Source organism: Chlorocebus sabaeus, chromosome 11 (assembly GCF_047675955.1).
Source record: "Chlorocebus sabaeus isolate Y175 chromosome 11, mChlSab1.0.hap1, whole genome shotgun sequence".
Taxonomy (NCBI): domain Eukaryota; kingdom Metazoa; phylum Chordata; class Mammalia; order Primates; family Cercopithecidae; genus Chlorocebus; species Chlorocebus sabaeus.
In genome coordinates this window covers 101,987,167-102,004,813 of record NC_132914.1, presented here as the reverse complement: position 1 = coordinate 102,004,813, position 17,647 = coordinate 101,987,167, and the positions used below count along the sequence as shown (strand labels likewise).

At 46.0% G+C, this 17,647-nt stretch overlaps 1 protein-coding gene across 5 annotated transcripts in view; it reads right to left on the bottom strand.

Annotated features, from left to right (window-relative positions):
- Positions 1-697: 697 nt before the first annotated feature.
- Positions 698-17,647, bottom strand: part of CHST11 (carbohydrate sulfotransferase 11) — a 308,964-nt gene continuing 292,014 nt past the window's right edge. For all 5 annotated transcript variants that reach the window (XM_008004486.3, XM_008004487.3, XM_073021047.1 and 2 more), the window contains exon 3: positions 698-5,916. In XM_008004486.3, the coding sequence (XP_008002677.1) occupies positions 5,062-5,916 (855 nt within the window). In that variant the 3' untranslated portion in view covers positions 698-5,061. The remainder of the gene's footprint in view (positions 5,917-17,647) is intronic.

Sequence of the window (17,647 nt, the reverse complement as noted above, 5' to 3'; positions counted from 1 at the left end):
CAGCTACTCTGGGGCTGAAGGAGGAGAATCGCTTGAACCCAGGAGGTGGAGATTGCAGTGAGCTGAGATCTCGCCACTGCACTCCCTCCTGGCGACAGAGCAAGACTCCGTTTCAAAAAAAAAAAAAAAAAAAAAAAAAGAAGCAGCAGCAGCTAAAAGATGCTCATCCATAGAGCCGAAAGAAGCTCTGTGGGGAATCAGAACAGGATTGGATGTGGATTGAAAAACTGGGACTTGAAGTGCAGGCTTGCAACTTCCTGGCTTGCAACTTCCTAGCAGTGGCACCATGGATGGCCATTTAGAGAGGCATGTTATTCAGTGCCAAAAACATGGGGTTCTGAAGGCGCATCAGCCTGGGCTTGAATACTGGCTCTGCCACCAAAGCCATTTACTGGCAGCCTTCATGGCCTCTTCACAAGAGTGGTGGAACTGTGTGATCACAGTGGACCTTCTAATGCGTTACTCTACAAAGAGCTTATAGAAAAAATGGAATGAAGAAAAGCTTCCATTCACCCGATAAACAGAAAGAATTCGGATCTGTGGCGGTTTTTACCAGGGCTGAGTCTGCCAAGGGAGCCCGCATGTTCATCCTTTGATACACATGAGCAGGGCCCCCCGCATGCTAAGGGCCACAGCCCACCCCACCCCTACAGTCTTTTGTTAATGAGCCATGAACAAACCATACACAGAAAGCAGCTTCTTTTTTTCTTCAATTTAATTGAAGTTACTTAGAAAAATAATCAGGCTTGAATGGCTTTTCCTGGAGGAAGGTTCATGAACATTTTCACGCTTTTGTTGGCAATGTGGAATTCAGCTTTCTTTAACAGTACAGCAAGATACAGGGAGCGTTTTCTACAACAGGCCCTCTACTGCATACAAATATGTAAAAAAAGAAAATCACACTCCACAAAGATGTGAAATTACATGTCCATATGCCATACTGAGCATGCTCATAAGAAAGTAGTATGGGCAGCTCCTTCTGGACCTAACAAAGTATAGCAGACTGAAATTTGCCTGTTATCAGCCAAGGGTCAAGCAGATTCTAGAAGACCTTGTTGCCTGTAGGGTTCTAACTGGTTGTGGTGGAAAAAGGTTGGAGGAAATGCTGGTGGTGGGAACTTGGGGGAGTGATGTGGTCAGTCCTGCTGACATAGAAGTGGGCAAGGAAGGGATTTGGTCACTGGGATTGCACAGAATGGGGCAGCTGAGATTGTGTGTGTGTGTGTGTGTATGTGTGTGTGTATGTGTGTGTGTATGTGTGTGTGTATGTGTGTATATATGTGTGTGTGTATATGTGTGTATGTGTGTATGTGTGTATATGTGTGTATGTGTGTGTATGTGTGTGTGTGTGTGTGTGTGTATGTGTGTGTATGTAAGGGAGGACTGGCTAGGAAAGCAAGCAGAGTCTCTCTGCTTCTTCTGCCAACTCTATCTCAGCGCTGATCGAGACCCCACCAGCCAAGCATGCGTGGGACCCGCACACTTTGCTCTGGAGCTTTCTAGTAGCCAGGATTAGACCCCTGTACTTCATGCTTTTGCCACCAGGTGAACCGGTGCGACTGAAGTTTCCACTGCCCGCTGCTCTCCTGTGGCATCCACATCCTGAATAGGCAGGAGGGTGCAGCTTACCTGGTGCACAGGGAGGAGGAGGAACATCCCCTCTGAGACACTACAGGTCAGCAGACCACCTTCTTCCCAGACCAGCTGGGGAGGGCAGGGAGGCGGGGTCTGGAGGAGCTGCGGGAATCATCTAGAGCTTTCGAACCAAAGGGATAAAGTAAGCAGGAATGTCCTTGCAAATTCTGCCCTGGCTGTACCTGGTCTTTAAAACACAGCAGCACCTTTGAGAAGTGGCTGGGAGATTGGACGCCTGCCTGTACTTTTCTCCAGCTAAGCATGCATAGAAAGTAGTTTCAAATATTCCTCTTTAAAAAACACAAACTTTCATTTTCCAGGCACACTTCACCAGTGGATTTCTTTAACCAAGGACACCGAATTTCTACATTCTGCAAAAAAACAGTTGAATCCATTTTTTTTTTTTAAGTTTCAATGCCATTAGAAAAGAAAATGTGAACACAAAGCAAAACACGGGGAGAAAGAGTCTCTCATTCCAGAAACCTATTGATGTCATGTCCCCTGAAGGACAATCTTTCTCACTTAAGAGAGAGAAGCCGGATGAAAGAAGGCCATCTTCACATGACAGTGAGCTGGCTTGTACAACTGATCAAAGACGGACATAGAAATGCAAAGCAACATGAATTTCCATTGAAAATCCCCCAAAAAGCACAGGGAACGATTCCAAACTATGAAACTGAAGAAACACTCATCAAGAGATCATCTGTTCCCACTGAGCACCCTTTTGAGCTTGAGGAGTAGGGAGCCACCCTGGGCCCTATACCCTACTCGCCCTCTCCTCTCTTCCTTCTGTCCACACCACCCAAGACTTCCTCCACTCCCTCTGGAAGGGATGGAATCGTAGTCCATGGCAGTATCCAGGATTAGAACCATTGCACTTAAGTAAAAGCTTAATTTATTTAGTACAGTACCTCTTGCTATATAAACCAGATGGAGACTGTGGTGCTATTTTGTATTTTTTTTTAATGGAAGGGTGTTGGAGTGGCAGTTTTTATCCTCAAAGACCTCAGATATGCTAACTCAGCTTAAGCAAAGTATACTTGGTGGAACCCTAGCTCTGTGGGGTGATCTGCAAAATAAAGTATCCTGGTCATGTATGTTCAGGAAATGCTACAGACTCAAGGATTAGTTTTGGGGATTCACCATGCACAGCACACATTCAAGGCTCTGAAAAGTCCTACAGAAAGGAAACTGACTTAACTTTGTTTCTTAAGGATATTTGACCACAAAACCCTTAGTTTGCATCACACCAACCTGATGCCTCCTGGAACCTGTGTTCTATAGAGTACGTATTAGAAAATGTTGGACAACCTGTTTCGTTATCAGAAGTCCCATTTCTGAGGACAGTGTTCCCTGCCTGGAAATAAGGTCCAGATTCTCAATTCCAGGGACAGCCAAGGTCTGTCACTCTACCTGGTAAAACACATTGCATAAATCTCCATCCATCAAGGGTATAGTTGCTGTGCCCTTCACAAAGGGGAGAGAGCTTGGAAGAAGGTACACAACGTTTTATAAATAGCTCCAGCTAACTTCTCCGGCCCACATCTCACTCATGTTAAAGAAAATAATTTCCCTGGTGAGATGTTGCAGCTGCTGCCCACTGAGCTTGCTGTGAGCTTTACAATACAATCTTAATAGTTTCTGTGAATAAATTATTCAATTTTTGTTTGTTTAGAATATCCTCACCCCTTCACTATATACTGCATCAAAAACAAAACAAAAGGCAAAACTTACCCACACCCCATCCCACCCTCCCCTATTATTAAAACTATTATTATTATTATATACAGTATCTGCTACCAACTCATTCACTAGCTGTAAGAGGGATGTGGCTCAAACTTCAACCGAGAAGCATCAGCAATGGCTGGAAATGAGAAACGTGTTTAGATGTTAATTAGCAAGGAACAGGAAATGAAGTTTCCAGGCGTCCAGAGGAAATGGGGCATGGATTAACAGCATGGAAGGCTGTCTTTGCTGCTCATGCATGGCAGTTACCAAGGTGCTGATGGTCTTTCAGCCTCTGGAGGATGTGGGAGGGTGTGCATGTGCCTATGTGTACAAATGGTCCACCTCTGACCTTCATGAGGGGCAAAAACCATTGCAAATCCCCAAATGTACGAGTCTCACCTTGGCATTTCACACTTGTACGTGGCAAGCAGTAGAAGACAACACTTCTAAATGGGGATGTGGTGCTAGGCTGGATGGAGATGACAGTAGGAGGCACTTGAGGAGTGTTCCCCTTTCCTCACCCAAGGCAGACATTGCTAATCAACCACAGCACTCTTCCACACTGCGCCTGGAGATTCCATTCTGGGGTTTAAAGGCAGACATTACCCATCAATTGGAGCAGGCACATGATAGGAAACATTTTTTTAGCATCTTTTCTGTTGGGCAATGAGCTTGGGATCACTCATGAAGATAAAGTGGCCTGCTCCGAATGTGAGGTTTTCAAATTTGGGCCATAGAAAAATGCAAATGTGTAGGGCATGGACCCTCTGGTGTTGCTCATGAATAGTGAATAGTCCAAACCTCATGTCAAGTCTATGAATATCAGGGGTTTGCTAATTGTCGAGCTGGATGCTCTATGTCACGTAAAGCTTTTTGAGGGCCAAGACTATTGGGTTTGTTCAGCACTCTATCTTCAGGGCCTAGTATGTAGTAGATGCTCAATAAATACTTGTCAAATATAAAGCAACAGCCACTTCACCTTCACCACGACTGGCACTGCCAGTTTAAAATTCCTGTTAAAAAAGCCTATTCTATCAGATTGCTATTTCTGGTGAAAAATTGCTACAATCAACTTTCTCCTTGGGTTAAAAAAAAATAACATTTCTTTAGTGCAAGGGACTTCCAGGTCGATTGGAACTGGTTTAGAATGAGTCCCTTGCAAAGATGCCTCTAAGTGCAATAGCAACCTACTTATTGCTAGCAGAAATTCAAGAATGGTGGCATCCGTACACATGACAATGGCTGTTATCACACGACTCCATGAAAGGTTAGTAAGGAGAACATTCATGCCCCCAAATGAGCTGTAGCAAGCAAAGCAGGAAACATAGATTTCTTCTGGAAAGACGTCAGAATTTTGCTGCCACAAAAAGAAATAATGAGACCATGTTTAAATAACTATAAATAATATTAATTAGAATTTATGGAATGCACAATTCATGGAATTCACCAGAACACAAGGAAACCTTTGAGACAGTGTTGCAGTATTCACTTCTACAGACAAGGACGACCCATCCTATTTCCCCTGCAAAGACAGCTGTCCTTCCCTACGAAGGATTTTAAATAATTCTCACTATGCTGCTCGCAGCATCATCCCCAAAGAAATATTAATTTACAAAATAACCCAATATCCATATAATTCTTTTGACAAATAAAAATCTTAAATTAAAAAGCATGATTCTCTCCCTCTCCCCACCCCCTTTATTCCAATTTCAGGTAGCTTGGCACTGAGTAATTGAACATTAAAAAATCGAGTTTGTAGACTTCGTACAGCTGCGTTTGGTGCTCTGAGCTGATGTTCTGGAAGAATTCTGTGGTCATTTCATCAGTAGTTCTCGTAGACTTTGCATAGGTGGGGAACTTCAGGTAGCTGCCCACTCCTGCCAGCTGCAGGACGTAATTAGAATCCTCTTCCAGTGTCTCGTACTTGCCCACGAGGTCATAGTGGATGTGGCAGGGGTGGCAGAGTGAGTAGACGGTTTGCCAGTGTTCGTTGAAAGGCTCCTCCCGCTGGGTGTGTGGGTCGATGAGATAGGCCACAAACTCCTCGAATTTGACATCGTCCCCTTTGCGCAGGGCCTCCTGCGTGGCGTTCTTCCGCTGGCGTTTGATGATCTTGGTGCCGTACCGCTTGTGGAAGGAGATGTTGTACTTCTGGGTGAACTTGTTGCGGTAGGCGGACACCAGCCTCTCGAAGGGCTCCCGGACAAACAGGAACTTCATGTAGCTTTTCAAGCGGTGGTTGATTTCTGGGATGCTGTACTGGTTCAGGGTCTTCAGGTTGGCGGAGACGTGCGCCTCGTTGGCCGGGATCTCCATGGGGTCGCTGTACTTCCCCCGCCCGGTCAGGACCATCATGAGCCGCTTCCAGTTGGTGCAGGCCACCTTGGGCACGTAGCAGTAGATGAGCTCGTGGTCCTCATCCACCACCAAGTGCTTCAGGTCGTTGGGGGTCAGCACCCTCCGCTTACGGCTTGTGACGCTGTTGGCTCGGCACGTGTCTGTCACCTGGTCCCGCCGCATCTGGTGCAGGACAGCAGTGTTTGAGAGCTCCAGCTGCAGAGGGGACACAAGAGGAATAAGAACTCAGTAATTGCCTGAAACATTTCCACTTGGCTACAAGTAGATCATAAATCCACCCATTCAAATACGTATCTAAGCTGGGTGCAGTGGCTCATGCCTTTAATCCCAGCACTCTGGGAAGCTGAGGCAGGAGGATTGCTTGAGGCCACAAGTTCAAGACCAGCCTGGGCAACATAGTGAGACCCCATCTCTAAAAACATTAAAAAATTAGGTAGGCATGGTGGCGTACACCTGACATCCCAACTACTTGGGAGGCTGAAGCAGGAGAATCTCACTTAAGCCCCAGAGTTCAAGGTTACATTGAGGTATGACTGTGCCACTGTGCTCTAGCTTGGGTGACAGAGCAAGACCCTGTCTCTAAACACACACACACACACACACACACACACACACACCCCACACTGATCCAGACCTCATGATGTATGAAGCACTCTGCTCAGCACTGCTAAGAGACATAAGACATAACCTTAATCATTCATAGTCTAGGAGGTGCCAGGGCAGAGAGCCATCAGCCTCAATGGAGGGCAAAGGGAAATGCTTGGGAAGATATGTGTGTTTCTCTGAATTCGAAGAGCAACAGTTTCTCCCCAAAGGCCATTCATTCCCAGTCCGAACCAAAGCTCACAGTCCACCTAGAACAGGAAACAGGAGGACACTCTGCCCTGCTCTGCCACCGCCTGCATCTCCAGCACCCAGAGACTCAGAGACCTTCACGGAGTGGTGGCACCCTATTGTCGGCTTCCTGCCTTACCTCCTCCACCACTCATGAAAGTTCAGTGTGGTCCTTCTTTTATATAAATGGAATAATATTAATTGTGATGAAAGTGACAGAGAAACTGGGGGCACAGGGCTATGGAACAGTTGCTCTGGAGCCACAGATGAGGTGGTAGCCTGGTGGCCTCCTTGCCTCAGGAACCAAGGCCCCATTCATACACTGGTCTTTTGGGGTTCTCTATAGCCCAGTGCCAACCTGCTTTTCCAGCCTGATTCCTACTCCTCACCCCTTCATAACCAAAGGAGGCTCCCGAGAAACCAATGATTCACTTTTTGCCACAAGCATTCCTTAGGCTGGGCACATCTGGGATTCTCCCTTCTCAATCTCTGCTGGTGCAAAGTTGACAATTCTTTTCTTTTCTTTTTTTTTTTTCCCAGAGTCTCACTCTGTTGCCCAGGTTGGAATGCAGTGGCGCGATCTTAGTTCATTGCAACCTCTGCCTCCAGAGTTCAAGCAATTCTCCTGCCTCAGCCTCCCGAGTAGTTGGGATTACAGGCATGCACCACCATGCCCCGCTAATTTTTATATTTTTAGTGGAGACGGGGTTTCACTATGTTGGCCAGGCTGGTCTTGAACTCCTGACCTCAGGTGATCGGCCAGCTTCAGTCTCCCAAAGCGCTGGGACTGCAGGGGTGAGCCACTGTGCCTGGCCCCAAACTTGACAATTCTTCATGGCCCCACACACTCCCTGCCACACAAGTGGAAGAATCATTCCCTCTACTGAACACCCACAACACTGAGTGTGCTTCATAGCACAACCCTCCTGTCTACTTCATTCTTGGTTTTCTCAACTCCTGTGGCCACTTGCTTCACAGGAACTCAGAGCCCCAGAGTCACTGCCTCCTCCAGGCCAGACTGTGGGTGACTTTGAGCCCTGAGAATGCAGCTATATCCATGAAATCCTCCAATCACCTGGACAGCCAAGTCAGTAGAGCCTAGGACTTGAGTGCAACCCAATTATCTGCCCCTGCTCCTCCAACTTTGAACCTCAGTCTGCACAATTTATATTAAAAGGTACATAGGGCATTGGGATGGGCCTAAATTAGGGCCACTGATGAGTTTGCTGGGGACCTGAGGGGCATCATGGTAGCCACCAGGGAGAAGCCATTGCACCCTGCATTAAGTTCCACGTGCATCTCCTCTCATGGTCCCCAGGACAAAGGATGGCAATGGTCACCATGACAACAGCAGACAGTGTGACTAAGGAGTTACTCTGTAGGAGGCACCTTCACAGGTGATTTAAATACATTATGTTTAATCTTCCCAGAAATACGCTGAACTACAACATGCCATCGCCACTAAAAATTTTTATACTCAAGGTAGGAAGCAAACCAAGACAGAGTACTAACGCTTTGCAAGGTCTGTGTGTGAAGAGTATGGTGATTCTCTCACTGCTTTAACCTCACAAATAACTGGTGGAAATCTGGAAAGAGTTGTTAGTATCCCCTGATGTGCATTCCCCTTTGAAATCTGACATCGACGCTCCTCCCATCAAGAAATAGAGACTATTTCTCCAGCTCTTTGAATGGGGGCTGGCTGTGACTTGCTCTGATGAGTAGAATGTGGTAGAAGCAATGATGAACATGTTCTGAAGCCTGTTAGGAAGGTCTGCAGTTCCTAGCCTTCACGCTGTTGGAACGCTGCCCTGAGACAGTCATGCTATGGAAAGACCTGTCCAGCCTCCTGGAGGATGAAGACTAGGGCACTGCAGACTAGCACCAACTGCCAGCCACCCACTGACCAAAGTGGTGTGAATGATCCCAGGAGAGACCAGCAGACCTGCTCAATTACCTACCCACAGAGCTGTGGCAGATGACATATCAGCGCTGTGTTAAGTCACTAAGTTTTGGGGCGATTTGTTGCCCAGCAATAAATAACTGAAACAGGAGAGCTGAAAAACAGGACAGCTAAGGGTCCCAGTCAGGATATGATGCTGAGACCCTCAGCCAGATTCCAGAGAAGCAAGGGCACCATATATATTTTTGGTTTCCACTTGGTAAAACCAGGTTAGCCTGGAGTTTCCCAAATTGGAAATAACTGGCAAATTACTGACCTCTGGTTATTCACAGACCAAATGCCACCACTCAACAAATTTATCCCGACTATAAAGAGCAGAGCAATAATCTATTTGTGCAAAGAGCCCTGGGTTACTGAACCACGGATCCAGTTTCCATGTTATTATGACCCAAATATGGGGCCTGGACCTTTCTTGGCCTTTGTTTCCTTGCCTGTGCCATGGAGATCCTCACTCCCATGCCTCATTAGGCTGGTGTGAGGACTATAAGGTGTGTATTCCATGGCTTGAACACAGTAGATACACAATCAGTATTATTTCTTCCTTTCCTCCCTCTCTAGGCTGCCCCTGCCTTGCCTGCAGAAAGAGGCAGTTAGATTAGGTGACTGCTGGGGTTGTGGCTACCTTTAATTGCGTAGAGCCCAGTTTCTTCCAGGGTAGCCAACAGGTGGCCACGCACTCTTTTCTGGGTCCCATAGAGAAATCTTCCAGAATGTTCTTCCTTAGTGCCTGGACTCTTGTATTGTTTTGTCTTGCTGAGATTTTGCCACAAAGGCTCAATGCCCAGTGGTCATGGGTCCTCCATCAATCCAAATCTCCAGTTATGCTATTTTTTAGTTCTCCAAGTATAAGTGACACTAGGCATATGCCAAGAAATATCAAAAGCAAGCTGCAGAATTTCCTAATTTTCTCTCCTGCACAATATATATCAGGATGATGATGACACCTAACACTGACTGGGTGAGTGCTCATTGTGAGCCAGGTAACGCTCTTCATGCTTCACACTGACTAACTTCTTCAATGCAATCAGTCATAACGGAGATTATCAGGATCTCCATTTTATAGCTGAGTATCCATCAGATGCACCAACACATGAATGATAATATGGAAAACGATTTGTGGAACACTCCTTGTTCATTACCTTGAGGAGAGTCTCCCCACATTTGTAAAGCTGTGGTGGTCTCAGCATTGCATTCTGTCAACGAGGAAACAGGTTGAGACAGACAAAGTGACTGCCCAAGGTAAGTCCTTCTAAGAGAAGCAGAACTGTGACGCGAGCCAGGGTGTGTGACTCAGATCTATGCTTGTCACACCGTTCTGGCATGAAGTCTCTGCCTTACCAAATAGAGATACCACAGAGCAAGAACTCTGTCTTTCCACAGTGGTATACCCCTGTGCTTGCAAAAGTGCCAGCCCCACAGGAGACGCTCCATAAGTGTTTGTTGAGTGAATGAATGAATGGCTTAATAATCTCTGTAGGGATACTTGATCTGTAAGCAGGAAAACCCCTCTGTAGTTAAAGAAATTTCTGGGCCAGGCGCGGTGGCTCATGCCTGTAATTCCAGCACTTTGGGAGGCCGCAGCGGGCAGATCACTTGAGGTCAGCAGTTTGAGACCACCTGGCCAACATGGCGAAACTCCGTCTCTACTAAAAATACAAAAATTAGCCAGGCGTGGTGGCGGGTGCCTGTGATCCCAGCTACTCAGGAGGCTGAGGCAGGAGAATTGCTTGAACCTACCTTTCCTGCCTGATTCCTACTCCTCACCCCTTCATAACCAAAGGTGGGTCCCTTCAGTTAAGGAAACGGAGGTTGCAGTGAGCTGCGATCGCGGCAGTGCACTCCAGCCTGGGCAACAGAGTGAGACTCTGTCTCAAAAATAAATAAATAAATTAATTAATTAACTTCCCAATTGTTCATCGATATCATAAAGTTCTTTCATAGAGCCGTACTGGGACAAATAATGTGCCTCCCAAATTCATGTCCACCCAGAACCTGGGAAAGTGATTTGATATGCAAATAGGGTTTTTGCAGATGCAATTAGTTAAGATGAGATTATACTGGATTAGGGTATAATCCAATGGGTGGTGTCCCTATAAGAAGAGAAAGTAGAGATACAGAGACACGCAGGGAGAATGCCATGTGTCTCCACGCGGCATTTGTCTCCATGTGGCATTGACACATCCACGAGAACGATGTGTCTCCAAGCCAAGAAATGCCAAAGACTGCCGGCTGCCACCAGAAGCTGGGAAGAGGCAAGGAAGGATCCATTCCTCCGGAGCCTTCAGAGAGCATGCCCTGCCAACAGCTTGATTTCAGACTTCTGGCTTCCAGGACTGTGAAAGAATACATTTCTTTAGTTTTAAGCCACTCAGTTTGTGGTAATTTGTTACGATGGCCTCAGGAACCTAACAGAGGAGGTCAATCATTCGAGTGATAACTTTGAGCAAGTTGGTACTAAATTATAAGTTTAAAGAGAAGATAACATCATATAAGAGACTATTTTACATAGAAGAATAAGGACAATGTATTAGGGCACTTGCAGAGTGAGGATAAGATTTGAAATAAGAAGATCTGGGCCTGATCTTGGGCAAGAGCCTTAGCCTTCTGAGTCTCAGTTCCTTTATTTGCAAAATGGGGATTGTACCACCTACCCCGCAGGGGTGGTGACTACAGCAAATAAGGTACATTTCAGCATTCAGTAAATAAGATCAACTCTAGTACAGGATTTGGACAAGGTATGGCACAAAATAGGTGGTTAATACGTAGGCATCCTTTTATCAAAGAAGAAAAAAGAAATCTGAAAAAGAACTCCTGGCTAGAAATCTCAAAGACAAATTTCACCAGCTTTGTAATTTTGCTGCAGGTCAGCCCTAGGTCATTGGATTCAATTAATATTTATTTTGAATAGGAAAACTCTGACCTTTGCAATTCATGACCTCTTAGCTGATGTATTCATCACCCTAAGAGAAGCATTCATGGGCCTCTTGGGCTGTTGAACAATGCCATTAAACAAAACAAAACCTGTGCTAAAGGAAATGAAAGGACTAGAAAGGAAACGGGGTCCATCAATTTTGCCATTTGCATCACTAAGGACAATTTTGAAGGCAATAAGTTACTAAGATGAGCAGAGAAATAAGAGGATCTCCCCCTCGCCCCCTCCCAAGCTCTTTTCAGTTGGAGACAATTTTCTGGCCACCTGAATCCCCAGGGAGGGAACATGCCAGTTAATACTGCATTCAGGACCACAAAGGCAGGAAAAACGGAAATGACACCAGCATATCATTTTACATTCAGTTGCAGAGGTGGAAAATAACTTAGTGGGGCTTTAAAACCTGGTATTTGAGGTTTCTTTCCCCTCCATTTCCTTCTTCTCCACAGCAGTTTAAGGGGCAAAGGGTGTACCTGCCACGACGAGGCACACACAGTTTCCCCTCAGGAAGACTCTGCGGAAGGGGTCAAGAGAATGCTTCCCAAATCCAAGATGGAAATTCACCTGGGCCTCTAGTATTAATGTTTTTAAAAATACATTTTAATTGGTTTTTCTAATTTTTGAATTTTAAAATAATTTCAGGTGACAGAGTAAGCCGCTTGTCTCAAAAAATAAAAATATTTTCAGACTAGTATTGATTTAAGTTATTAAAAATAAAATGGTACTAAAATGTGCACAAGCCAGGCACGGTGGCTCACACCTGTAATCCCAACATTTAGGGAGGCCAAGGCGAGTGGATCAACTGAGGTCAGGAGTTTGAGACCAGCCTGGCCAACATGACAAAACCCCGTCTCTACTAAAAATACAAAAATTAGCTAGGTGTGGTGGCGGACGCCTGTACTCCCAGCTACTGGAGAGGCTGAGGCAGGGGAAAATCACTTGAACCCGGGAGGCAGAGGTTGCAGTGAGCTGAGATTGCACCATTGCACTCCAGCCTGGGTGACAGAGCGAAACTCCGTCTCAAAAAAAAAAAAAGGGCAGAAATATAAAACCAGGTGCACAACTACAAGTCCAAAATAAACATAAACATTCAAATGCACAACATTAACATGAGGGATGATGTTGTTTTACTGGAACTAAAGCCCTGCCTGAAACCACGCAGACGCTCGCTGACGGCTGTGGGTCAGGGTGTTTGCAGCAGAGCTTCCCTCTCCTCCTGTGTTGCATGAGGACTCGGTTTCCTAACCACTTCCCCCTTCCTAGTTACTAGGAAACTCAGCATGCTGGAATCTCATTTGACCTTTACTTGGTAAAAGCTCATCATGTATATATTTTCCTTTTCTGCTCATTTCCAATTAGCCCAAGACAATAATGAAGCTACATGGAACCCTCAAGAACATGAATGAACACAGGCACCACGACGTCACATGGCAGAACTCGGTGATCTCGGGCAGACCTGACGATCCAGAAATGGATAATCATTTTTCAAAAGATTATCACCAAAATAAAAAATGCTCCATTAATAAAGTTCTTCTATGGAACTCTAGACCCCTGGGGGTTCTATCTGTGGACTTCTTGAACCTTGGTTTATGAAACCTGGATTAAGAACAGCCCTGGACAGGCCAGAGGGAAGAGAGGAATTCTTTACCATCGTGTCAAAATGGGGCAGGAGAGATTTCTGATGACAGCCTGGGGTGTTCCAGAAATGTCCACATTTATTCAGAGGATCGACGGCTTGTTAGAGATTGTGATCAGGAAAACAGCGATTTCTAACGTTAAAAAATGCAGACCTGGTCATGTCACTGCCATGCTCCTCCTGTCTCCAACAGGGCTCAGACGAGCTTTTGTTAACTGTCGTAACCCCTCAGCAACTAACATGTTCCCTGAGCACAGTTCCGGAACTACCGATGGGACCAACAACTCTGGGGACATCAGGAAGACAAGAGAGTGAAGAAGACTCACTCATTAATGAAGAAGAACCTGTTCCCTCATCAGTAAAAGAGAACGCCCAATTTTTCCCACCAAGTTTGATCAGTTTTACAAAGAAAGGACTTGTTGCTCTGACAATTATCTGAACTGTGAGCTCCATGTCCTTCTTCCTACACTCCCTTTCTCTCCCCTCTTCTTGTTTGCTTTCTCAAAAGGTTTTGAAGAGACCATAACAAAGGACATATGTGCAGTATGAAATAAAAATAGAAAAAAACATATTCTATGAGGGCTGGGATTTAGAATGTCAATTGGTTGTGGGCTCCTAGCAGCAAGGACAAAAGGGGATATATGATAAAATCTTCTTGCTCTAGTTATCAGAAAAGAGAAACATTCCAGTTGTTTGGAGAGGAACATGCACAGGATTTCAAGGGACTCAGAAAATTCAGTGCAGGAGGGAGATTCTTGGATTGAGTTTGCCTGTGTTGGGGTATTTAGACGGTTGCTTTCTTCAGCTGACTGAATAATGCCACGATTCACTTCCACCTAAGGTCAACAGAAAGCTTCAGTATGTAAGGAATACTTTCACATACACCATCCCATTTAAGCAACCCGTTGGGACTCTTCCAGAGGCTGCAGAGCCTACTAAAAGAAAGTTTATATTTAGCCGACCAGACCCTACTCCAACCATGCGTCATTCTCTCCTGGGCTGGTTACCCCTGAGTACTAATCATCCTTCATGCCAGTGGTTCTCAAACGAGCCTGCGTGAACATTCTTACCTGGAGGGCTTGTTAGAACGCAGCTTGCTGGGTTCTCCTCCCAGAATTTCTGACTCAGTAGGTCAGACAGGCCTGAGAACCTACATTTCTAGCAAGCCCCCCAAGTGTTTGGGCTGCCATAATAAAATACCACAGACCAGGTGGCTTAAACAATAGAGATTTATTTTTTCACAGTTCTGGAGGCTGGAACATAAAGACTACTTTCTCTCCCCGGCTCCCCCCACCACTCCCCCCTACTTCCCCCCCATTTCCCCCCACGTCTCCCTCCACTCCCCCCAACTCCCCCCTGCTCCCCCCACTCCCCCACCATGCGCCCCAGGTGTCTCTTCCTCCTAATCTCCCCCTCCCCCCCCACGCCCCCACTGGGCATGCGCCCCAGGTGTCTCTTCCTCCTAATCTCCCCCCTCCCCCCACGACCACACGGGGCATGTGCTCCAGGTGTCTCTTCCTCTTACAAGGACACCAGTCAGACTGGATCAGGGCCCCACTCAAAAGTCCTCATTTTTCCTCAGTCCCCCATTTAACAGCCCTCTCTCCAAATATAATCACCTTTGGAAGTCCTAGGTGTTGAAAATTCAACATATGAATTTGGGAGGGACACAATTCAATCCGTATAACACCAGGAGATGCTGATGCTGCTGGACTGGGAACCAAACTTTGGGAACCACCGTTTTATACTATTTGGAAATGACTGTAATCTAACGTCTTTCACCAATTCACAGCTATACTTAATTACAAAACACAGAACCCAGGTTTGCCATCTGCTGCCGAGAGACTCCTAGATCCACCCCCAGCCCCAGCCTCCAACTCCCTTCATCTCGCTTTGATCTCTCAAAAGTATAAATTAGGTCAGAGGAGGGCTGATTCTAGGAAACCGTGAACATGGCTCCGGGCTCTGGGCTGTGTCCTGCATTCTCGTTTAGATGTCTATTTTTAATTTGGACATTTATAAAAGGCAACCATAATTAGTTTAAGTACCAAATTTAGGGACTGTTTGAAAAAGTCTTTAAAATTTTACTACGTTTCATCTTAAAAGGAAGAGCTGGTTTCCCTTAAATTAAAACATTTCTGCAGCGTTTGCAATTTCCCTCAGACACAGACACCCAAACGGGAGGAAGAGAGGTTGCCCCCTTTGACTGTCTCGGGGTGGGCAGAGTCGGGGGGACATGCAGGGAAATCGACCCAGAGAAACAGGTACATTTGGAAGCACCAAGTGACTGACAGTTTTCTGAATCTGCCTTTAACAACTGTTAGCCTGGGTTTAGCCTCAGTTTCTCCACTTAAAAATCTGAATGCAAAACCCCTTTCAGCATCTCATCATTGATGCTGCCATCATCTGTCTGTTTCAGAACTGGGGGAGGGGGAGGAGTACCCCATGAGCTGATTTGCTCTGACATTTCCTTCTGGTAGATGAATTCCTAAACTCTCATGAAAAGGGCTAGTCATGAAGAATCACTGAAGACACCACATCCACAGCAAAAAAAAGGGTCACATGTTTATGCCAGCTACCATATACTGAGCACTTACTATGTACCAGCTACTGTTGATCTTCACATGCTATGAGGTAGGTATCATTAGTATTTTCAACTTGTGGATGAGGAAACTGAGGCACAGGGAGAATAACTGACTTGCTCAAGCTCAGGGAGCTAGGAACCGGGTCTGGGGTTCGAGTCCCGGCAGCTTGTGCTCTGAGACCCCGCATGGTGCAGCCTCCTGGGGTCTGGAGACCCACCTGGGAGTTATCAGCTCCTGGGCGGTCACTAGAGGTGTGGGTCTCAACCCTAGTAGCTCACTGGGATCACAGGAGAGCTTTAAACTTGGAGGCCTGAGTCCCACCCCAGAGATCCGTTATATTTAATTGCTCCTGGAAATCTGAGGCTACCCGGGTGAGACCCCACTATTTCAGGAGCTCCAATGCCAGGAGCTATAAGCTAAAGCAAAGACCTGGACTGGAGTAGTCACTGGTATATGATCTTGGGCCAGTTTCATCTTCCTGGTCCTCAGGTTTAAGATAGGGGACTTTTCATTCAGTAGAGCCAGGGGTCAAAGGTCTAGAAGGCCACAGGTCTCAGACATGCTTGGGTGCATTTTAGAGGAAGCACTAAGAATTATATAATGCTCAAAAACTCTTAAGTTTAGAAAAGAAAGGAGAAAAATATTGGGCCTTTAAAGAAACGATCTGGTCTGGACCCGGTGCAAAATGTAAAGGGTTTAGGAAAGAAGTGATTTCATATTAACTGACATTAATGTTGTCAGGGAAATTGGTTTCTCTGGATTGTAACTTGTCACTAGGGAAGCACCTGTTTGACTGCAAGGAACAACAACCGAATCTCTGCAGAAGCTTTGCCTTCCTTTCCAAGGCAAAAGGAAGAAGGAAAATGCACCGTGGCTGGAAAGCATTTTGAGCCCTGAAGGTGAGGTAGGAGGCTCTGGGTGATGGTGATGGAGGGCCCGGTGTTAGGCTCTGGATCAGCCCCCAGTCAGCCTCAGCTGGCACAGGTGAGTGAGAGTTCTGAGCTCCATTTTAACCTTGGGAGCTTTACAGGCAGAAGAAAATGAACAGAAAGGAAAGCCCAGGATTTGCTGAGCAATGAGAAAGGATTGTTTCACCATAGTAGTTAAAGTTCTTCTTTTGTAGGCAGGATTTATATTGGGTGACCTGGGTTAGAGTCACAAACTCAAAGGCTCTCCAGAGCCATCAGGAAATAGAAATGAATGGACTCGGCACCTTGAATGGGAATGAACCCAATCACAGTCCCTGGGCCACTGAAGGTGGCTGATGCCACATAGATCTCACTGATACCGTCATTAGGGAATGAAGACCTGGTCTTTCAAGATGTTTCAATTTCTCAAAAGAAGTCAGAATACAAACCCAGAGCCAACATCATACTAAATGGGCAAAAGCTGGAAGCATTCCCCTTGAAAACCAGCACAAGACGGCTGGGTGCGGTGGCTCACGCCTGTAATCCCAGCACTTTGGGAGGCTGAGGTGGGCAGATCACAAGGTCAGGAGATCGAGACCATCCTGGCTAACAGGGTGAAACCCCGTCTATACTAAAAATAGAAAAATTAGCCGGGTGTGATGGCGGGCGCCTGTAGTCCCAGCTACTCGGGAGAATGGCATGAACACAGGAGGCAGAGCTTACAGTGAGCCAAGATTGTGCCACTGCACTCCAGCCTGGGCAACAGAGCCAGACTCTGTCTCAAAAAAAAAAAAAAAAAAGAAAAAAGAACAAAAAGAAAACCAGCACAAGACAAGGATGCCTTCTCTCACCACTCCTATTAAACATAGTATTGGAAATTCTGGCCAGGGCAATCAGGCAAGAGAAAGAAATAAAGGACATCCGAGTAGGAAGAAATGAAGTCAAACTCCCCTGTTTGCAGATGAGATGGTCCTACATCTAGAATACCCTATTGTCTGAGCCCAAAAGCTTCTTAAGCTGATAAACAACTTCAGCAAAGTCTCAGGATACAAAATCAGTGTACAAAAATCACTA